Here is a 25,008-nt window from a genome sequence, read left to right as displayed (position 1 = left end):
CAAATGCAGAATTTAACGGCTGTTAAATACAGCTGTTAGCAAAAACAACAGGGTCAGCAACGCTTGTAACTGATTGTCCATGTTGTGTTCTACACTGGTAGCTGAGGCTGATGCCGGTTGTTTTCCTCCTTTGGAAGGGGGTCATGTGATAGGGGCCTGACAATTACGTGGAGGCTACGTCGGGATTGCATAGACCCAATCAGCAAGCGGTTGTGAGTGTCTATGTCATTGTTTCCAAACATCTCAGTTTCTGCCTGTCGAGACAAAAATGCAGCCTGTGAGGACAAGCAGCAATTTCAAACTTTTAGCGGCTTGAACCCTCCGGAGTAGTGTGGACACCAGGCGTATCCGTTTCGGAGTTGATGAGTTTCTAACTAGAACGAAGTGGTATGGATGTAGCTTAGGTTGTCAATCCAGTGATAGGGACTTAAGTCATCAGTAGACCTGAGGCGGCCCTCTCAAAGATAAGGGTTCCTGCTGACTTACTTAACCTCAGGCAGGAATGTAGCTGCGTGTGCAGATTGTACAGCTTTAAAGGGGTTCTGGGGGGGACTGAGGGATCATCTCCATTCACTGCAGCTTTTCCAGACCAGTGGGCAGAGGCTTGTGGACACAGATAGATGATGGCAGGGATGGCTGCGTCTCTGAGTGGGCTTGTTAATGGAACTTCTTGACTGGAACTCTTTCTCTGCTTAATCGCCCATAGCATTAATTACCAGCAGCCTCAGGTGAGCCTGAATCCACTCCTGTTCAGTTTTCAAGTCATGCACTGACACTCAGCTGAAACTCCAGAGAGTCCCTCGTCCTCCATGTTTGCAGCGTCTTGCTCAAGTTGCACAGGTTTATGTAAGTCATTACATAACATGGCTGCAATTGTAGTAGAATGTATACAGCTCCTACCTTCACTGTGCTTCATTTCATTGTTTAGCTCAGGCTCCCGTTCCCGTCACAAAAGAATTTATTTCAATGTAAATTATTTTACAGCTCCTACAATGGCATTCCTCCTTATAGAGCTCTTAAGGTGGATTACCCACATTAGTTACAGGCTCTCTGCTGCGGGTGTTCCTGTTCGATGACCTCTTAGGAACTCATTTGAGTCTATAAAACTCTTTATCGTCTTCCCGAATAACACCACAAAACATTCAGTTGATGGTTTCGCAGGCAAGCAGCGCACAAATGATGCTACACACAATAATGGCTTCGTGATGGTAATTACATGTTTTTGCAGAAGATGGTTTGTGTAATTAATGCTCTTGCGTGTAATTTATTATAGCAGGACAAAAACAGAACTGCTCTGTGCCAAAGCAAGTATAAAGTAAGTGTTAATAAGGCCTAAACTAGAGGGAGAACAGCATCACACCCTTTATAACGCTGCATGTGATAAACAGCTAAATGTGAAGTAAATGAAGTGCCCCCCCCCCTCCGACCTCCCTCCACTTCACACAGCTGTCCCGCACCAGCCTGTGTGGACTCTGCAGAGAGGCGCTAACAGGAGCGCAGTTTGGTTGTAGACTGTCAAACTGGTGGTAAAGTTTACAATGGACTCGCACCTCGGAGCCCAGATGGTGTGTGTTGTCCAGAGGAAATGTGAGTTTTTGAATAGATCACGAGCTGGCAGTGTTGCTACAGCCTGAAGGGTTCTTGGTGGAGGTGGAGGTGGTGGTGGTGGTGGTGGGGGGGGGCTTGTTAACGGAGGAGTTTCTTAAGTGGATCATCACATGCCAATGCACTGAGGTCATTTGGCACGGCTGGATCCTTTAAGAGCCACGGTCCGACACAGGGGAGGTTTACAGGATTAAAACTGAGCTTTATGTTTTGTACATTTGTAACATTAAGAATCCTGCCTCTTTGAAACATCTCGTTTTTTAAAGGTTTCCAAAAATGTTCAAACCCTGACAAATCCAACATTTTATTCGAGGTAACGGGACGTTTCATTTTGGTCGCCTTTTAATTGCATCATATCCTCTTTACCTGTTGCTTTGTCTGTCTCTTATATAACTTAAAGTGCAAATGACCTAAGACAAAGGAAAAACACACTACTACCCAGTTAGCCAGTTGGCTTATTTTCCCATCCAATGTTTGTATTGGTCACTCATAATGCATCGTTGCCGCTTGTTGCATAACGTGAATAAAACCTAAATACTCATCTGTGAACATGATTTGCGCCTGAGTCAGGTCGATTTTCATCAGCAATGGTGGTGTAGACAACATCTCCCATGATCCCACGCTGCTTCACAATGTCATCAAACTAGTCTTTGTTATTGTTTTGATTGAGAGACTCCTAGCGGCCAAAGTTACAGATTGTACGTTTAATTCTTGAGAGGGGGTTTTGTCCTTTGCTGTCTCTGTTGATGCGTAAATAAAAGGTTGATTGATTCAATTGTGTTTTTTCCGAGAACCTGACGCGAGCACTTTGCAAGACTTGCCTAACTTTTTTTGCTGCTTTTTTGTCAGACATTTTCAGAGTTTTACACAAGCATTTCAAAAACATTTACAAGAATTTCTGATATTTAATAACACACAGTTGACTGAAATTTATTGACTCTCATCAGAATTCCCCCAAAACTTCCCAGCACAACAGTTTGACCTTGACTGTCGGTGTGGAATGCAAGTTCAATTTGTGTGTGTGTGTGTGTGTGTGTGTGTGTGTGTGTGTGTGTGTGTGTGTGTGTGTGTGTGTGTGTGTGTGTGTGTGTGTGTGTGTGTGTGTGTGTGTGTGTGTGTGTGTGTGTGTGTGTGTGTGTGTGTGTGTGTCTTTGTTGTCCACTGTGATTTATTTACCGTCTCTCAGGCTAGTTATTAACACAGGATTGAAGGTTTGTTGTGAGGCTAAACGCAGGTAGAAATCAAATCATTCTGTACCTACAGTATCAAGGAAAGTTCAAAGAAAACTCTTGAAGTGATCTGAATTCTTTCCTTCATCAACGGATAAGAAGTAAATCCACGTTTCAGTGTCTAATCACCAGTGTTCTGACTCATGCTGTTTGATAATGGTCTGTGAAGACTCTGGGCTTAATCCTCTGCGGCACCCTTATTGCTTGCGCCTCCTGCCCTCCTGGGGGGTCAGCTATTCAGCGATGCCAGGTAAGGAGGAGTTTTTCTCATGGGGATCAGCACAAGAACACCTCCCTCTCCCAAAATCCCCTGTGGGGGGAGGTGAGTGGCCTGAGGTTGTGGAGGGGTGCGGAAGAAGGAAGTGGGGAGTGAATGTTGAGGAGCGGAAGGCCTTTATTAAGATGTAGTGCAAACATGATTCTCTCTTTATCCCCGAGGGAAACAGGGTCACACACTGTGCCCTTGGCTCTGAAAGATAAGTTAGCGGATTAGCGGTCAGCTGGAGAGCCAGTTTGAAGTTGTTTTTTTTCTGTCTGCCAATTAGGAACAAGGAGTTTCCATCTTGTTACATGTCTTAATGTGGGGGATGAAATTTCTCTGGTCAGTGAATCCACAAATAGTAACAGGTTCAAGCAATAGTGAGGAAAAACAGGTGAGAAATCAGCAAGAATGTGCTTTAGACCTTGCCAAGTAAGATATGGGTATGTCATAAGAAAAGGTTGCAAAATGTACTGAGCAGACTTCATTTTGTGTAGCTCTTTCCTAAATTAACAGCACTTGTTTAAAAAAAAAGAAAAAGGCCCAAGGTGTTGGAATTAATGTTTGGAGCTGTCAAGACAGTGCCAGGCACCTAGGAAACAAGGAATGACTCATCATGAGGAAACATATCACTGAAGTTACCAATATTTTCTCTGTTTTATCATTCCTGATCGTACATGTGTGATCAAGCCTGTGTCAGATATGATTCATGGTACGCTGGGTTCATATTTATCACCTTTTGATAGGTGCGTCAGGATGAATCCGGTAGGAAGGTAGGAGCGGCTGTGTAGGTTACTTAACTGAGCAGGTAGGGGCTTGTACTTTTTGTGGGATTTTCTGCCCACAGTGCTTACACTCCTACTCTTATTGTTTGTTTTACACACTCAGGAAATTACTGAACATTGATGCAAGTGGCAGCATATAAATAATCTAATGTTCTTTAGAGCCCAGCTGATATGGATTTTTTTGGGGCCAGTGCCGATAACAATATTCGGGAGTCAAAAATTCCCAATATTGATACATCAGCTGATATAAGAGCCAAAACTGATACGTCTGTGAAAGTCTCAGGTCGGCTGATTTTTTTTATAGGCAAACCAATCAATTGGTATTCAGAAGGGCTGCAGAGAAAGTCACTCTCTCTCAGATGCTAAGTGAATCTGCAGTTGTAGGATAAGTATTTGCATGCTGAACATCAATATGCGCTGTGTTGTTCCTGTTTCTCTTCTGTTTTCTGGTTTGATCACGAAGGGTCAGCAGCCAGACACAATATCACAAGTCCTAGCGTAAGTTCTCTTAAAAACACTCATGCAGGTGTGTCTCTTTGGCAAACAGCTTCTCTTGAACTGTGTATGGAACACTCATCATTCGTCACATTAAAGTCTGGTCACAGGAGGGATCGGAGAGGAGCTTGGAAAATTTGTATTTGGAAATAATCCTGGACTTTTACACCTTCTTACTTTGGTGGAAGAATTTCCTCACTGCTGGACTGACACATTAGAATGGGAAAGAGGTCTGTGATTTCTTTGTATTATAAAGTCAACTTGATTGTAATCTGCTGTTGATAACAATTCTATCTTTCTGTGTAGAACTTGTGCTATAGTATTTATTTTTCCAATAAGTCTACATTTTTTACTCCAATTTACTGCATATAAAGAACTTTAATAGCTCCATCCTGTAAAGAGTATGAAACACAAGTTGGATAAACCAGGCACAGGCTTAGTTTGTGGTTTTGAATGTGAAAGAACAAAACTATAGCTTGTCCGGGGTAGAATTTGCATGGTCATCTGCATAGAAGCTGGTTTGCATGAATTGATGTGGTAATGCCAGTCAAGTACTCTCAAGGCTTTACAACGAACAACTTGCGTCACGGCTGCATGCTGGGGCTCATCATGTTCGAGAAGGTGGGGATATTCAGCTATAAAAAATGATGCATCAGTATTGTGTGCCAAATCAGACAGCATCTGTAGGGCTTACTGCAAGAAGACTGTTTCTTCAATGTGTCTGTCGTTAACCAAGCATGTAAAAAATTATTACACAAAGAATGCTTTATATCTCATACACGAAGAACTTCAGACAGACAGAGATCACCTCTGTCATACTCGTGACTGTGGCCTTTTTGGAAAAGTTAATAACCAGGTGCAGCGGTATCCATTTCTGAGTTTCTGTTCACCTCTGGCACCACCTTATTAGGCGCTGCATGTCATTCGCGTAACAATGATGTCAGAGGCGGACAAGTTTATGAACTGTCTGCATTGTCAACCCTCTGATAAGCTCACACTGAAAAGGAAGCAAGCGTAGACTTTACATTATTAGTTCTAGACTGCTTAGTCATCGAGCCCCTCATGAGAGAACGTCCTGTCTGCTTTTCAGCAGGGAAACAGATCCAGGTCTTTTCCACAAATCACCTGTCATACACTAGTCACACACATTTGCTTCTCATCAAATGAAGTCATACACTCAGACTTGGCATGACAGTATTTTATTTGGAAATTTTCTTCATATAAAATCACTTAACGTTACCTTTACAAACGCTGTATTGTCATACAGCATCACTGCCTCTGTCCGGGGGATTTAGATTCGGGGGAGTCAACAAAAGAGAAGGGAAGGTCATGCTCGTAGCATTAACACACCTTTGTCTGTAAATGTTAACCTCGGCTTAACAGACAGGAAACTGGAATTCAAAGAATTACAATGAGGTGTTGGGATTTTTTTTTTTACTGGAATTCCAACCATTTTTGTTTTAGCAACAACATTAGTAATCTGTGCACACACAGGAATGTGAGGTATTGTAATCTGTTAATGATAAAATGGTCTCTACACTCTTGGTGACTTTGTTGAGACAAAATTAACTTTTGCTTTGAGTTATTGAGGTTAAAAATTCATCTAACTGAGTCCAAATACTACACTGTCTCTCCAGCCTTGACTTGGTTAATGGTTATGTCTGTGAGTTAACAACTGTATTGACGCAGTTGTGAAACAAAGAGAGTGTTGTGTTTTGTCAAGGCTGTGTACTTATGCTGTAAAATTGTGGTTTCTGACTCTGAAATGGACATTTTTTCACTGGACCATATATTTAAGGGGACAAAGCCGTCTCCACAACTATTCTGTGAGGTGTGGTTTAACAGGTCTGTCCACTGAGCTGTGTGAAAGGACGGGCCACAAGAACAAGTTTGTAAATGAATGCTTTCAGATCATACTTTAACAAAAAATTTGAAAAAGTAAATGTAAATGAATGCTCCCCTCACATGTGAGAATTAAGAACAGTTTGTAGCCTTCTCTTCTCTCGACCAACAGGGCAGATGCAGTGAGTACATGAAAAACACGAGTTCATATTTGACAGCCTCAGCCAATTGGGCCAAATGGTAGCTGTGCAGAAAACAGATGCTTTAAACTAGTGTGAGCTGTTCACTGCCCCTGGTACGGTAGTTTCATTTTATAGACCATTCGCTGCAGTTATGCCAAAACTTAAATTGGTATTTAGGTTTTAACGGATTAATCCCAAGAACAATTTTTCCTTCCATTAACATTAATGTTAACAAATTGCTCTAAAGCAGCTGTAGCTTTTGATGAATTTCTTCTGCTGAAAAGAAAATCGCTGTTCATCGTTTGGTTTGTGTATCCATTTTCCCATTTCTATCATCAAGGCTATGACTGTTAACACTGCAAAAGCACCAATGGCAGTAAAGCCAATGAAGGCCTACAAATCAGGACAGCTGAAGACTGTAAATCAAGATGGACGATGCATCTCCACTTCCTCCCGCTAACCATTGAGCAGTAGCGATCAGGAGATGGAGCTGCAGTAAAGAGGTTCCGTTGATACACACGCTTGACCAATCACGAGTCCGTCTCAGCTGTCAATCGTGATGGGTCACCTAGTTTTCATAGCATCTAACAAGTAAATAAAACCAAACTCACCGGAAGATTTAGCACTTTTTGTGATTTAAAATCGACCTAAAATGACAGAAACCATCTTCGAGAAAAATGTATTAAACATGTACTTTGGTCAAATTCAAATAACATGGAGGAGGCAGGATTTATGACCTACACAGTATCCAGCGAGGTGGCAATTGTGACCCTTTGGCTTCACTTTTGGGATGCAGTCCTGTCATCCATCTTTACGTACCGTCAATGGCTAAAACAAAGAAATACACACTGCCGGGCTGCCCACACTACCATGTGGGATTGTGGGAGCAAACCCTGCCCTTTGCTGCTTGTCTTCCCTGCTCTCTCTCTTAATTGCATGCATACTATCCCATCAATAAATGTGAAATTCACAAAAATATCTTTAAGTAAACACTGTAGTTTCGGTCGCATTAAAATAAAAAACATTAACAAAACTATTATATATTTAAAAAGATACCAGGTAACATACACTCTACTCTGCTATATTTAAGTGAAAACATGTACTGTATGTTTTTTAAAGGATGAATTTGATACCAGACACTTACCGATGCTCTACATTTAAGAACTGGGTGGCACAGTAATGGGCATGGCCTTGCCACAGTGGCTTCAGATCCCTCAGAGATTGGTGATAAGTGTTTGCAGATGCTGAAGAGACTGAGCAAGACCAGACACTGTGACATTTACACTGTCTGTATGATCAGGATTGTGTATTTAGTATATTGAGAGAACAGCATCAAAACGCGTGAGCCACAAAGGATGCAGATCACAAGTCTTTGTCCGTTGTGACTGGCAGGATGGAAAAACTTTGCATTGCATGACACGGGACCGTGTTCTTGGCTTATCTCGGACTTGCATGTTGACCAGGTCATTTGCATTCCTCTGCACCGCGCGTTTCAACAAAGTCAGCGAGTGGTCCACCGTGGTGGTTTTCCCCTGAAATATGTGGTGTGGTATCGGCCACAGATAACGTCAGCCGTGGAGCCTGTATCTGAAGTGGTCAACAAAGCTGTGGAGCTAAGCTGGGGCTGGAGTCAAGTGCATGTTCAAGTTTGACGTTGTCATTTCAGAGCAGCTAATTGTATCTTTTATTTCACCACTTTGAAATATGCATAAGGAGATATAAGATAATGATTCTATGCAATCAGGAGAGGTTATATTCTGAAAGTATGGTGTTGATTTTGTCCTTAGCCCACATTGTGCTGTTCCCCCCCCCTTTTACTTGGCATGGACTTCAGTCTGCAGCACAGCAGCGGTATTATTGAAAGATATGGGTGGGAAGAAGAGGAGGAAGGAGGAAGGGAATTTCACATGCCAAACACAGGGGGAAGCTCAAAACCAAAAGTAAAGACAGAAGTGACAAAGGATATGGAAGCTTTATTCAAATTCATAGTGGTGTAGTGAGGGTAATAGCTTCCCATTACACTCCCGATCAACCCTATGATTTTGTCAGGGAGCGTAAACGGAGTTTTCTGAAGTGGTCAGCTCTTGGTTGCCAAATCATCCTTTACTCCCCGTGAGGTTGTGCATGGGAACAGTGTTGTTGGAGCAGCCCAGTTTGGACCGTGGAACAAGTAGTGCAGCGAGAACAAGACTCTCGTGAGTTCAGCCCTGACTCATGGAAAGTTTGAGGATGCCAAGAGGTGTGTGTCTGTGTGTCTGTGTGTGTCCCATCAACTAGCTGAACGTCACACTTTTCTCAAGAATTTACAAATCATATATTTTGCTTTTATTATGCCTTTATTCCTACGAGAGCTGTAAATGGTTGTACTGTATGTCTTCTATAAAACTGGATATATATGAGACACTGTACATCAATTATGTATGCTTATTAAAGCAACACCATGCCACTTTTACTGAACAACAGCATCTTCTTCAGCCACACGTGGTAATTACTTCTTGGGCTCCATGTCTGAGCGATTAAGTGGTTTTCATGTCGAGAAAAAACAAAACCTATCAATGTGTTGAGCTGAACATCCGTTCAGGGTGCGGAGGGGGAATGAAAGCAGCACCAGTCTCTCTATTCCAAGTCGATGTACCCTCAAAATATCTTTTTACTACAGCTTCAGGTTTTTATTATGAGCTGTGGACCCCTGACCATTAACTCACATCTACTTAGTTTAAAGATTGTCAACACCGGTGGATTTCAGGCTTGTGACGTAATCTACATCTGTTGGCTATCAACACGAAATTATGCTCTTCATCTCCACTTAGCAGTAGCACTTACTGGAATGATGTAACTTAATATTTAGCTTAACGATGGCTTCTACCTTTTTCATTTCTATTTATTAGTCTGAAGTTAAATTTCATCACAAAGCCCCATTTCTTTAGCTGGGTAAAATGGTTTTGACCCCTTTGCCCTGTAAATATTAAAGGAAATAGAGCTCTCCTCTCAGTGGGCACTCAGTGCCCATTCTCACACAGCGACATGGTTTCTTATATTTAGGAAACGTTTGTGGGGAAAATTCCCCATCTGGTCAGGAAGGAAGTGAAACTGAATATGGATTCCATTTCTCTTAAATTCAGACGGAGCTCAATGAAGGCATATAAACAAAGCTCTGGGTGCCTTTCTCCAATCTTTTTTTCTTCCCATTAGTTTTCCCTCTCTGTTTTTCCAAGGCCCAGCCTTCAGCAGTCAAAAGAACAAGAGGAAATGGCTGGGTTTTCCATAGAATATGCTGCGTTGCAATTAGGCCATGTCAGTAATGATTTGAGCTGAGGCTTTTACTGTAAACCACTCCTCCGTGTCTCAGCCTGGGAGAATAAACACAAAGCGCAGAGCTTTTATTGATTCATGGATAGAAGTCTGGTCAATGTAGCTAGAACGTTTGCAGAATTATATTCGTCGTGATTGGTGCCTCTGCAGTGTCTTAATGCAGTCATGCCTTGCTGCTATGTGTGCACTTGCTGAGAGAAGACCACCATTAAGACAATTCACTAAAGTGTGTCTGGACAGTAACAGGATTGTAGAAAAAACAACATTAATGTTTACTGTAGAGTTCTATATACAAAGTATTTTTGCATCTGGTTCAGAAGGATAAAATACAAAAAATAAAATGAAGCAGCTTTGTTGGAGAGCACCAATACATCACCCCAATTAGTCTCTTATAGCCCAGGAAACTGCAAGCTAGAGGAAACAACAAATATCACAAAAATGATCTCAAATTTAAATATTTAGTGCAACAGTCGCTTCTTGGAAGACAGGTTACATGGCAAGTATGCATATGTGGCATTGATTGAAAAGAGCAGACATAGCACGTTTTCTCCAGTAAAAGGTATTTTTTATGAGGTATTTTATGTATGAAGCACTTACCTTCTGCAATTAGCCATGAGGTTAGTAGATTAGATTGTCTCCAGAAAGATGGAGACAGATATCCATTTCTGTTTCACTGACTACAGTGTCTCTCAAATTCTGACGCCTCTGCGTTTGTTTCTCTCTCCTGTTCCAGAATCTCCTCAGTTCTCCTCGCTTCTCCTCACCAGTAATCATGACCAGGCAAACATGGACTTGGGCCAAGACTGTTACAGCCGACTTTGTGCGGAGCCACTGGATGGAGAGGGTGAACGTCCAGTGAGCCTTGTGTCCACCCTGTCCTCGGACTCATCCCGCGACAGTCGCAGCCTCTTCGGAAGCACCATCGCAATACCTTCCTCCAACACCCCACCCATACCGTGCGGGGAGGACATAGACTTGGAGCTGAGTCCGGCCAAAGGTAACGGCGAACAGGCTGGGGACCAGAGTCCCACCTTCACAAGCTCCAGGGGCCGCTGGCAGGAAAAGCTGGAGCCCCGGGTGATCAGCCACCAGTGGAACAACAACAACGCTGCATCCAACAGGAAGGTGAACGCTGAAATACCTCACATCACTGCCTCGCCTGTCGTCACAAACGCCATGGCGCCCAACCCGAAGCTGACCTACGTGGACCGTGTTGTCATGGAGATCATTGAGACAGAACGCATGTACGTCAAGGACCTGCGCAGCATTGTGGAGGTGAGTGGATGTCAGGGTTAAGCTGACTGTACTCAAATTGGATTTTCCTTTTGCCGTTTTCAGCCAAGTTCACTGTGAGCCACTGGTTGATATTGTAGAATGTAAATCATCAGCATTCAGTGCATTTGGAGCATGTGTTTGCCTTGGATTAATGGACAGCTGTGGCTCAGTGTCTGCAGAACTCTCTGGAGGTGATTTGCTGAATTTATACAGCCTGGAGCCAAAATAGGGGGAATTGGGCTCAGCGGCTGTGGAGAGCAAATAATGTGTAGTCGGTTTGTGGCCAAAAAATGAGTCTGGGCGTTGTAAAACATCCAATACATTTTTGCTCTTTTTCCTTTTATAACCAGGATATATCCTGATTCCCTGCTTTCTAAACTAATTGGGCGGTTGACAAAAATATATGTCTGACATCTGACAATTGTGTTTTGTTTATAGATTTCCAAGGCTGTGGAGTTTATGATCTGGTCATAGTGATTTGCATAAAGCACTCTGTATATTTACAGTGCAGTGAAAATTTACAGCCTGTAGCCCACAGAGCGTGCTCATATCTGGAGTTCAAACACAGTCAAAACTGGGACACAGTGCAGGTCTTTCATGGCAGGAAACCTGGGCTCTATGATCTTCGTCAGAGATAGAAGAAACCTCATCTCAGACATGTGACCCATGGAAAATCCGCCAGGAATGATTTTACCACTCAAAGAGATAACAAACTTATCTCTTATCACTTCTTCTACCTTTTGCAGTCTGGAAACAACTTCCAGACGAAGAAACCTCCCCAGCTTTCAATCTTCCGTGTTGTTGCACAGAAACAGGAGCACGCTGCTGTCAAACAGTCTCTGCTGTTAATGTCTTTAACATGTGAAGCATTTCACAGGCTGACTCGCAGTAAACCAGCTCGCACCTCTCCTCACCTTGTCTCCGACTGCGCTGGCGTCTGGCAGTTGCAGGGGCGAGGGGGTGCCGGCTGGTCGCGGTTTGATTAATGACTTTCTTCGGACAAACACTTCCACTGCTTTAAACTATTTCAGCTGACGGGAGCAGCAGCCCCTGCCTGGTCTGGCCCCGCTCACTCAGACCCTGCAGTGAGCTCCGGCCCAGCCTGAGCTCTCAGGAGCTCCCAGCCAATACAAACACCTCCATCTTTGCACCAAACGGAGAATAATAATGAAAGTGGAGCAATCGGTTTTTCCATAGACTACAGTGTGGGAACACTGTCCAGCACAGATGTGTCCTTTTATGATACAGTATGGCTTCAGTCAAATAGATTCCATGCAGCTCATTTTAATTTCACACTGAGCTTTGAATCTGACAGAGACGTGTGAAACTCGTTCCCTCATCTTGGAATTGTTATTTCAGCAAACTATTGTAATTCAAAGCTTCCCCTTGATATTGACACTGAAGTCTGAAACAGCTGCTGAAGCTGTGTCCACCCTGCTGTCAAATCCAGTCACTCCCTCTGAAGTCTCTCACTCTTTACTGTCTATCCATAGAATAAAGTTTAGAGAACAGCTGTTTGACCCAGCTGGTCTCACATGTCTTAATACAACCTCAGCACCTGGTCCAGTCACACCCAGAGGAATTGTTCAAAAAGAATGTGAATCATGCTATTGGGTTTCAGAAAAAAAAGCCAGTCCTACATACCGCTCCTCTATTTTATCTTTTTCCACTTTAGACTATGTTACTCTATTCATATATACAAAACATACAGATGAAAAAATACAAAGTAAAAGAAAAAATTGGAAAACTGTAATGTGTATCTGTAGAGAGGGTTCATTTGAATGGTTTTAGTGTAATTCACCTTTATCAGGATTTTTATCCAAAGCATTTAATAATTAATAAGGCTGTTAATGCAAAACTGACGTCTTTAACACTAAAATTAATACATTTTTATAATTCTCTGGTAAATACATCTCCTTTCACTCTTAAACAATAAATAATATTTTCAATCTCATATATTTTCTGTACTATATCTAAGCCTTGTTCAGGTCTGAGTGTGTTCGTATCAAGCGATTTCTTGTGATGGCCACATTGCCATAAATAGCATGATAGCTTTTTAAAAAGTTGTTTGCAAACAGTTGCCAAAGGTTTTTCCGATTTATATCTTCCCAATATTTGTGAGTTTGTGGATGTCTCTAATGTTACCCACATATTGAGCCAATTCTCCGCTGAAATTCAACATTTTTGATTCTTTGTGGCTCAGGAGATAGAGCGGGTCATCCACTCAATACAAGGTTGGCAGTTCAATCCCAGTCAGATGCACTGTGTAACTGTGTGTGTGAGTGGATGACTGGCAGAAGTGTTCTGTAAAGCACTTCTGCACCATTTACCATTTAAACTCTTGTTCTTATTTATTTTTAATTAGTTATACATTTTGGATGTGACTAATTGGTCCCACATTAGCCCTGCGCAGGTAAAGCTGGGTTTCTGGGTTTTTAAGCTTGTCGCACTATAAGCTGGGAGACTCCACATATAGCATTTAATCTCTCGTGCTATGCTAAAGGTCACGCGTGTATGGTGTAACAACAGTGGTGAGTTATTCCATAGGAGACTATGAGGCGCCCTGCTGACTGCAAGTCAGCATTGCTCCAGCTGCAGTGAAATTCTCCATCCATGACCGGCTGCAGTTCATTCAGTCAGTGCGATGTGATGACTCTACTCTTAATCTGGGCTGCCTGGCATGTGTGTGTCTGTGTCTCTGTGTGTGCGTGTGTGTATTTGCACCACATCGTCTGGGAGCATGGGGGTGTGTACAAGCTGTTTACTGGTAGATTCTTTAAACAGTCGCTGAGTTCATACGGGTTTGTCGCTTGTCCTTTACTCCTGCACTTGTTTGTCTTGGTTTGTGTGGCACATGAGTGCACAGTGGACCGAGAGACAGGGCAACCATCCAGATGTTAGAATATTTGTGGTTTTAGATGTTTTTATCTACTGAATAGGTCCGGGGGGAGCTGGGTCCTGGCAGGGGAACGGGCTGTGCTGATGTTTATGGTCAAGGTACAATGGGGCCTCCTCCAGACAGTCACATTGCCCCCCCCATTCACTGGAACAAATCCTTAAAAGGATCCTTTACACATCACGTAGCTGTGAATAAATCAACCTACATCTTTCACGTCAAAGCCTTATGACCATGACATCAGACCTAGAATGGTATAAATCCTCTGCACAAACCAACTGTTGTGTGAAAAGTGACCATTCATCCCAGAGGATTTACTGTGTGATGGTTTTGAAGGAGAGAATTGTCTCTCTTTATGCATGCTCCCTCTGCAGGTAGGAATCTGCAAGTGCCTGAATGATAGTAAACCATATGGAGTGATTTGAAATGAGCTGTATTTTCTGTTTTCCCAGGACTATTTGGCTCACATCATCGACATGAGCAACCTCCCCATACGACCAGAGCAAGTGTGTGCCCTGTTTGGAAACATAGAGGACATCTATGAGTTCAACAGGTACGTCATCGCCCGGGTATACCCTCACCAACCAGCGTAACGTCTAGATATTTTTATTTTGTAGCTTATATCTTAAAAGGTATAGTCGACCTGATGAGACAATACCCAGAGCAGAGGGGGCTGTGGTCAGTCATTGGTGTACTTACTTCCTTGTACTTTGTTGTTGTTCTCATATTTGAGCTAATATGAGGAATGTGGAGAATTCATGACGTCTAACTCCTTTTCTTTCACTCGCTGCTTGTGATCCATTCAGTGAGTCAAAGCAGACGCAGGGAGGAGCTATGGGGCAACACTCTCCACAGTAAACACGCTGGTGAAATGGTTGCAGTTAGTCTTACATTTAATCATCTCACGTCAGCAAGTGCCCACTGCTGTCCGTGCCGCTTGATAAAACAACACATTAACATTCCAGATGGTAATGTCAAGGCTATTGTACAGTACAAACCACTAATGAGGTCGATCTGAATCTTTTTCTTTTTCTTTTTTTTTTTAAAAATTGAAGTCAGCTGAAGAGAGATTTGGGATCCAAGGGAGCATGCACTGTGGTTTACAGAGAGACAATGCTTTTCTTTTGTGTCACGTTGCACTGAGAGGCTTTGTCATCCTTCAGTTAGCAGTTCAGACAGCGATACTAGCTTTTATTACAGTGCAGTTTCAGAGGAGAAGTGTCTGTCCTTGCCTGTGAATAGGTACCACATGTTTATTTAATATTGCTACAGAGTTGTGCCTATTTGCAGGAGGCTTTCCAAATTTATGTTGTAATAGAGGTTAATATTTCTATAGTCTGTGAAAAAATAAAAAACCCAGTCACCTGATTTACTCACCATTGCAGGGATCATTGTAAACCATCACCGTACTGCAGGTGTCTTACTAACAGTGAAGTTTGTTACTTTGCTGTAATTCAACCCCTGCTGCCCCAAAAGCACTTGATACTCAATAAACTCACATTTATAAGTGAATGTCATTGCTGGGAGGCCAGGATTTTATTCTTTGTGACCTAAGTAAATCTTGCAGTATGAACAAATATTGACTTTGTTTCTGAAACATACCTCAACACCAGTGCTTTTCTTTTATTGTATTATTAACATGTTTCCTTGTAATTGCTTTCAGATAAGGCACACAGTCTTTATCTAAAGTGGCACTTCATCACATTTCAGTGTGATGAAGTGTGTTTGATTATGACGTGTGTTTGATTAATTCAAGTTTTTTTTGTATTGTAATTTTTCCACAGTGACCCAGTTGTGCACATTTTGTTGAGGTGATGTCACACCAAGTAAATAATGAATAAACCGTACAACTGTCAGGTTTTCAGAATACATCCTGTTTTTTATGGCACTGTCAGAGTGGAGAATTCCAGCGTTCCTTCTTGCCAAGTCAAGGTTATTGTTTAACAGTGTATGCTGCCCTCTAGTGGCATTATTTCTTAACTTGTGTCAAATCTCACTCGGGGAAAAGAATAAATACTGTAGAAGACTATAAGCATTGATTTATTGACAACAGCCACTAATCATTATTTATTCCTTCCTTTGTGGTTTCATCTGTTTTTCTACACATAGATATTAAGTTAACATGAACTCCCTGTTGTTCTGTTCTGCTTTTCAGTGAACTGCTGCAGTCTCTGGATATGTGTGAGAACGACCCTGTGGCCATAGCTAGATGCTTTGTAGATAAGGTCAGTATATCTTCCTCATAACATTACAGTTACACTATTTTTAGTCTACTTAAAATAATATATTGTTATTTATTCTATGTTACCTAATTGCATTAATTAATCAAAGTTATGATGTTAAGTGTTTACATGGACTGAAATGAACGTTATCAAAATGTTTGTTTGCTTTGTGTTTCCTCAGAGTGAATACTTTGAAATTTATACCCAGTATTGCACCAACTATCCCAAGTAAGTAGCTAGAAAATGTTTAGTTGAAATAACCTTTTTCTTGTGATATCTGATGTAACGTCCTTTATCAAACATATAAATGTAATCGTCTTCTGCTCTCTAGCTCTGTGGCAGCACTGACCGACTGCATGAGGAGTAAAACCTTAGCCAAGTTCTTCAGGGATCGACAAGCTGCTCTGAAGCGCTCGCTCCCTTTGGGCTCCTTCCTGCTCAAGCCAGTTCAGAGGATCCTGAAATATCATCTGCTGCTGCAGGTACACAACATTCTCCTTGGTTTCACTGCTTTAACATGACTTTTCCTCAATATGTCACCTGCAGGCCTCAGATTTATGTTCCTGTAAGTATGAGAGAAGTTCACAGCCCTGATGCTTGATGATGAGGCAATGTTATTTTATAACTGCACCCTGAAAAATGCCTGTGAGTGTTTAACAATACAGCCAAAGAGTGATTGTCTCCTTTTCCCCTCCTTTAATTTGATTAATATCTAAGGGCTCAGAGGCGAAAAGCCATTTAGTATTTTCAAAGGTAAATAGCTAAATAGACTGATATGGATTCACATCTTTCTTTGTTTGGGAAGAGATTCAATTAGTTCCCTGTGGCGTCACCCTCCTGTCAGAAGTCGTAACTGTCCCCGATCTCTTCTAAAGGAAATTGCGAAGCACTTTGACCCAGACGAGGAGGGAAATGAGGTGGTTCAGGAGGCCATCGACACCATGACCGGAGTGGCCTGGTACATCAATGACATGAAGAGGAAACATGAACATGCTGTCAGGGTTCAGGTCAGAGCTCCACACATGCATTCAAACATCCTTTTAAAAGGTGTATATACGTCATTGTCATGAAGTGCTCACACACTGTTCACTACACAGTCAGTCAAGTTATTTTTCCAAACTAAATTATGAAATTGTCTTTTACTCTTTCTGAAACATTTTCATTTGAAACATAATTTTCCCATTGATTTATTGCATTAGTTATATACCTTAACTCTACTTTTTTCAATCTCTTGCACATATACATATTCTAAAAATACGACTCTCCAGTCATATGTTCTCTAAAGCAAATCCACAAACCTTCACAATTTGATATCTATTTATACATCTGCAGCTTTTACATTTAGTGTTAGAGTGAGGGTTACAGATTTTTAATGATATTCTTGGTGTGAGACGTTGATCAAGTAGCAGCTTCAGTTTTCTTTGTATCTTTTTTTTATAAGGATCACAGATAAAAGCTGATGCTGTGCTGGCATTTATATTCTTTCATGGTGAAGGAACATGGCTAAGAGTGTGTGTGTGTGTGTGTGTGTGTGTGTGTGTGTGTGTGTGTGTATGTGTGTGTGTGTGTGTGTGTGTGTTTCATCTGCAGGAGATACAGTCTCTTCTGATCAACTGGAAGGGTCCTGACCTGACCACCTATGGAGAGCTGGTGCTGGAGGGCACGTTTCATGTCCTGAGGGCGAAGAACACCCGCACACTCTTCCTCTTCGAAAAGATGCTCCTCTTTACCAAGAAACGAGGGGAACACTATGTCTATAAGACGCACATCTTGGTAGGGTTCATTTTCACTCATTAATGATTTAGTACTTTAGAAATGTAGATGAAGGTAAATGGTGATTTATAGATTGAACAGAAGGTCAAATAACATCATATCTTGTGTTCAACACCTTAAGATATATATCATAAAGATATATTCTTTGAAGTAGCAAATTAAGTTGACTGAAGCCTCAGTTTCATCTCTACATTCATTGTGGTTGCAGTGCTCCACCCTAATGCTGCTTGACAGTGCCAAGGATCCCCTGCTCTTCAGTGTCATCCATTTCAAGCATCCCAAGCAGCCACATACAGTGCAGGTAAATGTCGATCACCAGTAACTGTCAACCTTTTTCCTTCTGCTGCACAGTTACACAACATGTACAACTGCAGTTTAATCATCTGGTCAGAATGATCAGAAAACCACCAAAGGCCTGATTAGTTTGATGTTTGCCGTAATATCGCCATTTGTGGTGTTAACCAAACCTTTTTTTCTTAAACACTTAAGAGACAGTGGTTTCCACCGTTATGTCAGTTCTGCATTCCTGTCAGCAGGATAACGCAAAAATGACTACCCAACCGATTACCACGAAATTTGGTGGAGGGAAATGAGAAAAGGAAGAAGCCATTACAATGTTGGTGCAGATCCAGATCAGGGGGGTTATTAAACATTGTGGAATAGGACCTTTGTCAATATTTTGGTTGATTTCTCAGAGAATAATTCATTGATCGTAAAAAGAAAGACGTTTTATGAGTGTGTGCAATTGCGTGCAGATCCAAATCAAAACCTGGATCTAGTGAATTTGAATGTGTTTTCATGAGGAGAATGTTGGGCCTCGGAGGAGCTATACACTGAGTGCCAGTTTGTTTCTATTCTATTTGTTAAGCTGAAAAATGACTTTCTAAATGACAAGTGCTTGTTGTTTCAGGCCAAGTCAGTAGAGGAAAAGCGTCTCTGGGCTCATCACATTAAGAGGCTCATTCTTGAGAACCACAACACCATCGTCCCCCAGAAGGTAAAAAAAAAGTCCCTCAAAACGATGTCCTTTCTCCTCAGTAAAAAGGGAAAGCTAAAGATCTGCCTCTCATCATATCACACTGTCTCTTTCTTCAAAGGCAAAAGATGCCATCCTGGACAACTCAAACTGTAAGTGTCACAAATATGGTAACATTAGACATGCACAAACCACTTTAACAGTATCCATGGCAACAGAAGATGCTGCTTGACAATAAAAAAGGGTGGTTCATTTTCAGTGGTAAATATATATTGCTGTTTAATTTACCAGGAAGGCGTAGCCCAGAACACATCCGACTATTTGGAGAAATTTTTTTTTGTAATTGCAGCTCTGAAGTGTAATGACGTATTTCTCTACTGCGCAGATCTAGGAAAGTACCACTACAGTCCTGAGAGGCTGAATAAAAGAGAGTCCTGCCAGGCGGACGACTTCCATCAGGGAGGACGAAAGGGGCGAAGGAGATCAGGTAAACAATTCTCACCCGATCTTGTATCCGTAAAGTCCTTCTTGTATCTGTTCAATATAGTTCTATAGTTATTTTGTTGATCATTAATTGTCACCTAAACCTTTTAGTGAGCTGTCCCATTTTCAATTTCTCCCCTTTCAGAGCCTGCAAAACGAATCATGAGGAGCACAAAAGGTTGGTACATGGTGAGGTTCAGTGGACGTTCATTCTCCGTTTCAGGAATCCCGGGGACAAACGGGCAGATTTAGGCTACATCCATATTACTCATTTGTTTGAAAACGCCATTTTCTATATAGTCTATACCAGTTGTCTACGTCAGAATTTCTTTGTCCAGCCTCAAATGCAGCCCCATGCGGCCAGGAGCGTTTCCAAACTTCTCAATTTTAGCGGCTCTAAAGTAGTAGTAGTGTGGATGCCAGGCTTATCCGTACCAGAGTGGATGCGTTTTTAAAAGAACACGTTGTAGTATGGATGTAAACGTATTAACCACCGTTCAGTTTGATCCTCGTTCATGGTGCTATCCAGCGGCCTCCTAACTGAGGTTATTTTATGTCTCCGTGAAATAAAGAGCTTTTTTCATCTCCATTGCACTTTCGCTTTGTTCTCCCACAAAGACACCTGGAGAACAGATCAAAAGACACGCACACTCGCTCCCACCCCCCCACTCCACTCCACTGGCCTCCCCCATAATGAAGTTAATTATATTGCACATCGGCCCAAGGCTTTGTCATACACAAGCTCTTTTCAATAGTCCGACTCAGCCTCAGATCTGCGCGTCCTCCTGCTCTCATCTTCTATAATTGGCCATTATGAAAGAGAAAACCTCTGTATTCCTTGTCCCCAGTTCTTCTCTGCTCCCAGACCAGATCAATTTTTGGAATCAGTGTAATGAAGAAACAATGTCCACGTCAGCCTTCCATATCGGTGAGGGAGTGGCTCATCACATCCTGGCTAATTGAATCATGTCCAGTCTAAGCCACTGAGAGGAAGATGTTTCTAATTGGTATTTATCTAATCACAAGACCTCCCTTAAGTCTGGGCCAGAGTAACAACCGCCTCACTCACTCCCTTCTGTTGGAGCTTGTATAAGACTCGTGTGGTATTCAGGTTATTCTGTCCTATGATATTCAGACTTTTTTCATTTCGAGTTATTGACATTCTCATTTGTTTATCTCTCCCCCTCTTCTTTATCTTTGTTCTCCATGAAGCTGTGCTGAAGGTAAGCGTCTGAAATCCAAATGTTGTCTTTTATTAAACCCTGATAAGCTTTTTTGTTTATTCTGTTGTAGCACAACACTTTATGTCGGGTGTGCTGTGGTGAGATATGGTTTATCCAGTTTTGATTCAGCAGTTCAGACTTTCCATTCTAATCCCAAAAGAAGTGAAACCAAAACATTTGAAAGTAGAAAAAACCTAATCTGCACAGAACATACTTTGACTTGGCCTAAACAAAGACAAATCATATCTCACATCCCATTTACAGCTCTTTGTAATCACAATCATGCTCCAGCACTGGCCTTGCGATAACAAACCACATGTCCTTGACTTCACGCTACAGCATGCAGACAGTGAGGGTACACTGCTGGGGGATAGGCGCACCCTTCAGCCAGCCGCTGCTGTCAGAACGCTGGCCTCCGGTCTCGATGACCCTCAGGCTGAGAGGCCATGTTTGGACGATCTGATCCCCAGAAGGGACTCTCTGGAGCAGCTAAGGCCCACTGACACTGGCCCGAAACTGGGCTCTTCACGCAGTGAGGGGGGTCTGGAGCTGCAGAAGGCAGAAGAGGAGGAGGAGGATGAGGAGGAGGGGGAGAGTTACAAGGAAGATATACTTATGGGAGATGACCAGGTAGCCGACTTTGCCAACTCAGTGCTGGCAGCCATCTCCTGCTGGCACTTTAGAGCCAGGGCTTTGCTTTCTACTCACTTCACAACGGTGAGGGTTTCTGCCACCCACGGGTTTCCCATTTTTGTCCTCCATTCCGCCGGCTTACCAATACTCCCTGCCACTCTTTCTCCCACGCTCGCTCACGTCCCTCTCGCTTATTTTTACTTCACAAACAGAACCAACTAACACCTGCTACCGTTTGCCCTGTGCACATTAATACCTCTTGTCAAATTGATGTTGAAGTGCATGGAATTTCCTAATCTGCTCTAAGAAGGAATGGCTGCAACTTAACTTGGTGCATGTCTGCTTGTGGAGCTGAAGGTCGTCCCTCTGTGCATGCACTCTGCTCCTGTGTCTGTCCTCCTCATCTGTGTAGTTCCAGTAATTGTGTGCCGTGTTTCATAATTGTGTTTTTCGGACATGATTGATGTTGATGCTCATGTTGTTGAAACCATTGCCTGCATTTGCATAAAACCAGTGGCGCCCTGTTGAATGTAATTTGACTTCAAAGCTTAATGTTGCCATCTGATTAAATGATTATTATTATGGCGAGAGCTTTGCTCTTTGATAATCATATTTCCCCTTTCTCCCTTCTTTGTTGAGGTCACTTATTATACCAGTATTTATTCTGAATTATGCATTAATCCATGATGGTTCAATTGAAACCCTTTTATTGTAGTGGCTGTTTCAAACATTAAACGTTAGTGTGTTTGTTGAGTTTCTATTTGTTTTTATGCTCTCAGGACGATCCCGACAGATTTGTGACTGAAGTGAAAGCTGAGACAGAAACTGGGAGGCAGGAGGAGAAACACGTGGACGAGGCTATTAAAAAAGCCCTCACTACACAGGTAGTTAATAAAGCCGTCCGCAATTAGTGTCCACACATCCATTCAGCATCATTTCCACACGTGTCCCTGAGGTCAGATGTGACACTAATGTGTATTCACTGTGTTACATTATGCCCATATATCCTCATACCCACTGTACAGCTAACTGTGTTGTAAGGATTTAGACTATTTTCTATTTACTATGACATTAATCTTTCAGTGTGTTTTCAGCTGTTATTTTCTATTTGGCCTATTTGAATTATGCCTGGAGCTTTTATAATAGCCACTGTATGTTTGTTTTCATTTAAATTAAAATGACACACACACGCACGTACAAACAGCATTGTACTTCTATCTTAGTGAGGACATTCATTGGCATAATGGCGCCTTAATGTCAGGTGGTCAGTTTGAATACTACTAAATACAATTTATTATTTATCTATTATATTTATTGTTGCTGTGATTTATTGTTATTTGTTGTCTTATTAACACACATATTTCTTCCCTATTTTTTTCTTCAATTATTCTATTAGCTTACTTATTGATTCATTTTGTCTTAGGGTGAGATTTAAACCAGTCAATTATGGTCTTAATGAGGGACTTTATAATGTGGAACTTTCTTTAAATCTCAAACTCACCCTAACTCTAATCCTAGAACCAAGTCTTAACCCTCAAACACCCCTTTGAAAAAAGTGCTAAAATGTCCTCACTCCAAAGGTTCCTAGCTCAAAATGGTCCTCTCAAAGATATAAGTGCACACACACACACACACACACACACACACACACACACACACACACACACACACCGCTGCTCTGTGGTCAACATTTGATTTGGAGGCCAGGTGCTGCTCTCATGATTCTCTGCACCTGAACAGAGTAGAGTTTGTAATTCTTTTCTAACCTTATCTCCACCACACAGCCCCAAGCTGCACTTTTAGAAATTGCAGGCACTCCACACAAGCAGGTAACAACTGGAAACACATTTAGAATAATGGCCGACAAGGGCAACATCAGCACAGCAAGCAATGTCGGGGGCGCCAATATCACAGACGCTGTTAGGGCCGCTGACATCACCGTGCTCGCCGTTAAACTCTCCAAGGGCGTCCTAAATGGTGCAGCGAGGAGGTGTTAGCAGCCAGAATGTAAATGCAGTCACAGTGTCATTGCAATTTTTACCACACGTACATGTTCAACATAGAAACAGGTCACTGTAATAAAGCTCCAGTGGGTCCCCAAGGATAAAACACATGCATCGTAAATTGTGGCTGCTGTGGATTAAACTGTCGGGTTGACTTTGAAAAGGTCCATTACGTTTATGGGGATTGGAGAGTGCTTGCTGTCCTTATGTCTCTTTTGCTCATTACATGCTACTTTGTAAACACTCCTATCGTGTTTCAGGTCAACGTGGAGGAGATTTGTCCTCTAGACTGCATCCCTCCAGAGAAGAGGAGGGATCAGCCGGAGGTGCAGCACTCCCAGTGTCCCGAGTCTCCTGTGTCCCCCCCTCAAAAAAACGACGACACCACCCTAGAAACTCAGGATACTTCAAGAGAAACTGGAGAGGAGGAAGAAGAAGGAGGGAGCGATTCCTCTGGTCTCCAAGTGGAGGAGGCGAGTGTACTGACAAACGGGGAGCTCTCAGAGGAGGAGGAGGACATGTTGGACTGTAAAAGCATCCTTCCCTCGTCCGTGTTGGACCAGGCGAGCGTGATAGCTGAGCGATTCATCCACAGCTTGTCCAGACGGAGCAGCCTAGTGTCAGAGGACCTGGGTTCCCTCGCCTGTCCCTCTCCTCCAGCAGAAAACGAAGTCTTCAAAAGCCCCTCGGCCTGCATGGACTTGGAGGAACAGACCCAAATGTTCGAGAGCTCAACCCCGGAGCCTCAGACCACCTCAGAGGTCAATCTGTCGACGCCTGCACACAACCCTGCACTGGACGTCCTCGTCGAAGGAGAACGGAGGTCCACACTTTCCAAACAAGATCGTCTCCTCATCCACAAGATCAGGAGTTACTACGAGGATGCCGAGCACCAGGATGCTAACTTCAGCATCAAGCGCCGGGAAAGTCTCTCCTACATCCCGGCAGGTCTGGTTCAACACCTGAGCCGACAGCTGAACAGCATTCCTCAGGAGCAGGCCGTCCCAGCGCACAGGAAGGGCCTCTCTCGGAACCGGCCCACTTCCTGGTCTGTGTTCGACCTTCCTGGATTAGAAAAGAGTCGAAACGCTGAAACCCGTCAGAAAACCGAACCGAAGAGAGCAGCGGAGGCCATGGCGAGACCTCAGTGCATCAGTGAAGCCTCAACCACAGAGGAGGAAGAGTTCAGAAGCTCAGAAGAAATGATCAAGGTTTGGCAAGACATGGAAATGGAGGAGGACGTCCTGCAGATAGAAGAGGAGAAAGATAATGACTCGAGATTGGAAGCAGCACAGGATATGAGCTTCGACACTGCCGATGTTAAAAGCAGCGAACAACCGCCTCCGATTTTAGAAGAGTCTGAAACATGCGCTGCCTCAGATAGTTCCTCCATCTCATCACCCAGCACAACCTCTCCACTGACAGAGGGCGGGTCTACACCGAGTAAAACTCCTCCGTCCCAAGAGAAGAACCACTTAAACCACAACCAGCTGCCGAAGATCATCAGCTTCCGAGCGAGTCTGGATGAGGAACAGATCCTGCAAGACATGGGAAAGATGAAAAACAAGGTGTTCCAGCTGGCTCGTCAGTATAGCCAACGCATCAAGAACAACAGGCCTATGGTGTGGCAGAGGAACCGAGACGCAGCCAATCAGCAGGGCTTGAAGAGCGTGCCTGCTGTCCACGAGGAGAGGCTGCAGCTGAGGAAAAAGGGTAAACAGGAGGCAGTTGATTGCTTTCTCTTGCAGTAACATATCACTTGTTCTCGTGTAGATAAAACTGATTCTTTGTATGTTTTGTTTTGTGTGTGTGTGT

At 42.8% G+C, this 25,008-nt stretch overlaps 1 protein-coding gene across 1 annotated transcript in view; it reads left to right on the top strand.

Annotated features, from left to right (window-relative positions):
- Positions 1-25,008, top strand: part of LOC117756617 (pleckstrin homology domain-containing family G member 3) — a 34,072-nt gene that overhangs the window by 7,580 nt on the left and 1,484 nt on the right. The window contains 16 exon segments of the mRNA XM_034577201.1: positions 10,443-10,984; positions 14,333-14,433; positions 16,036-16,105; positions 16,284-16,330; positions 16,434-16,584; positions 16,978-17,109; positions 17,693-17,875; positions 18,084-18,176; positions 18,786-18,872; positions 18,973-19,003; positions 19,237-19,338; positions 19,480-19,512; positions 20,547-20,557; positions 20,897-21,274; positions 21,970-22,074; positions 23,454-24,906. Coding sequence (XP_034433092.1) covers positions 10,443-10,984; positions 14,333-14,433; positions 16,036-16,105; positions 16,284-16,330; positions 16,434-16,584; positions 16,978-17,109; positions 17,693-17,875; positions 18,084-18,176; positions 18,786-18,872; positions 18,973-19,003; positions 19,237-19,338; positions 19,480-19,512; positions 20,547-20,557; positions 20,897-21,274; positions 21,970-22,074; positions 23,454-24,906 — 3,519 coding nt within the window.

This window comes from Hippoglossus hippoglossus, chromosome 22 (assembly GCF_009819705.1).
Source record: "Hippoglossus hippoglossus isolate fHipHip1 chromosome 22, fHipHip1.pri, whole genome shotgun sequence".
In the NCBI taxonomy this organism is placed as follows: Eukaryota; Metazoa; Chordata; class Actinopteri; order Pleuronectiformes; family Pleuronectidae; genus Hippoglossus; species Hippoglossus hippoglossus.
Note: the sequence above shows the minus strand (reverse complement) of the source record. Positions and strands in the feature narration are given on the sequence as shown.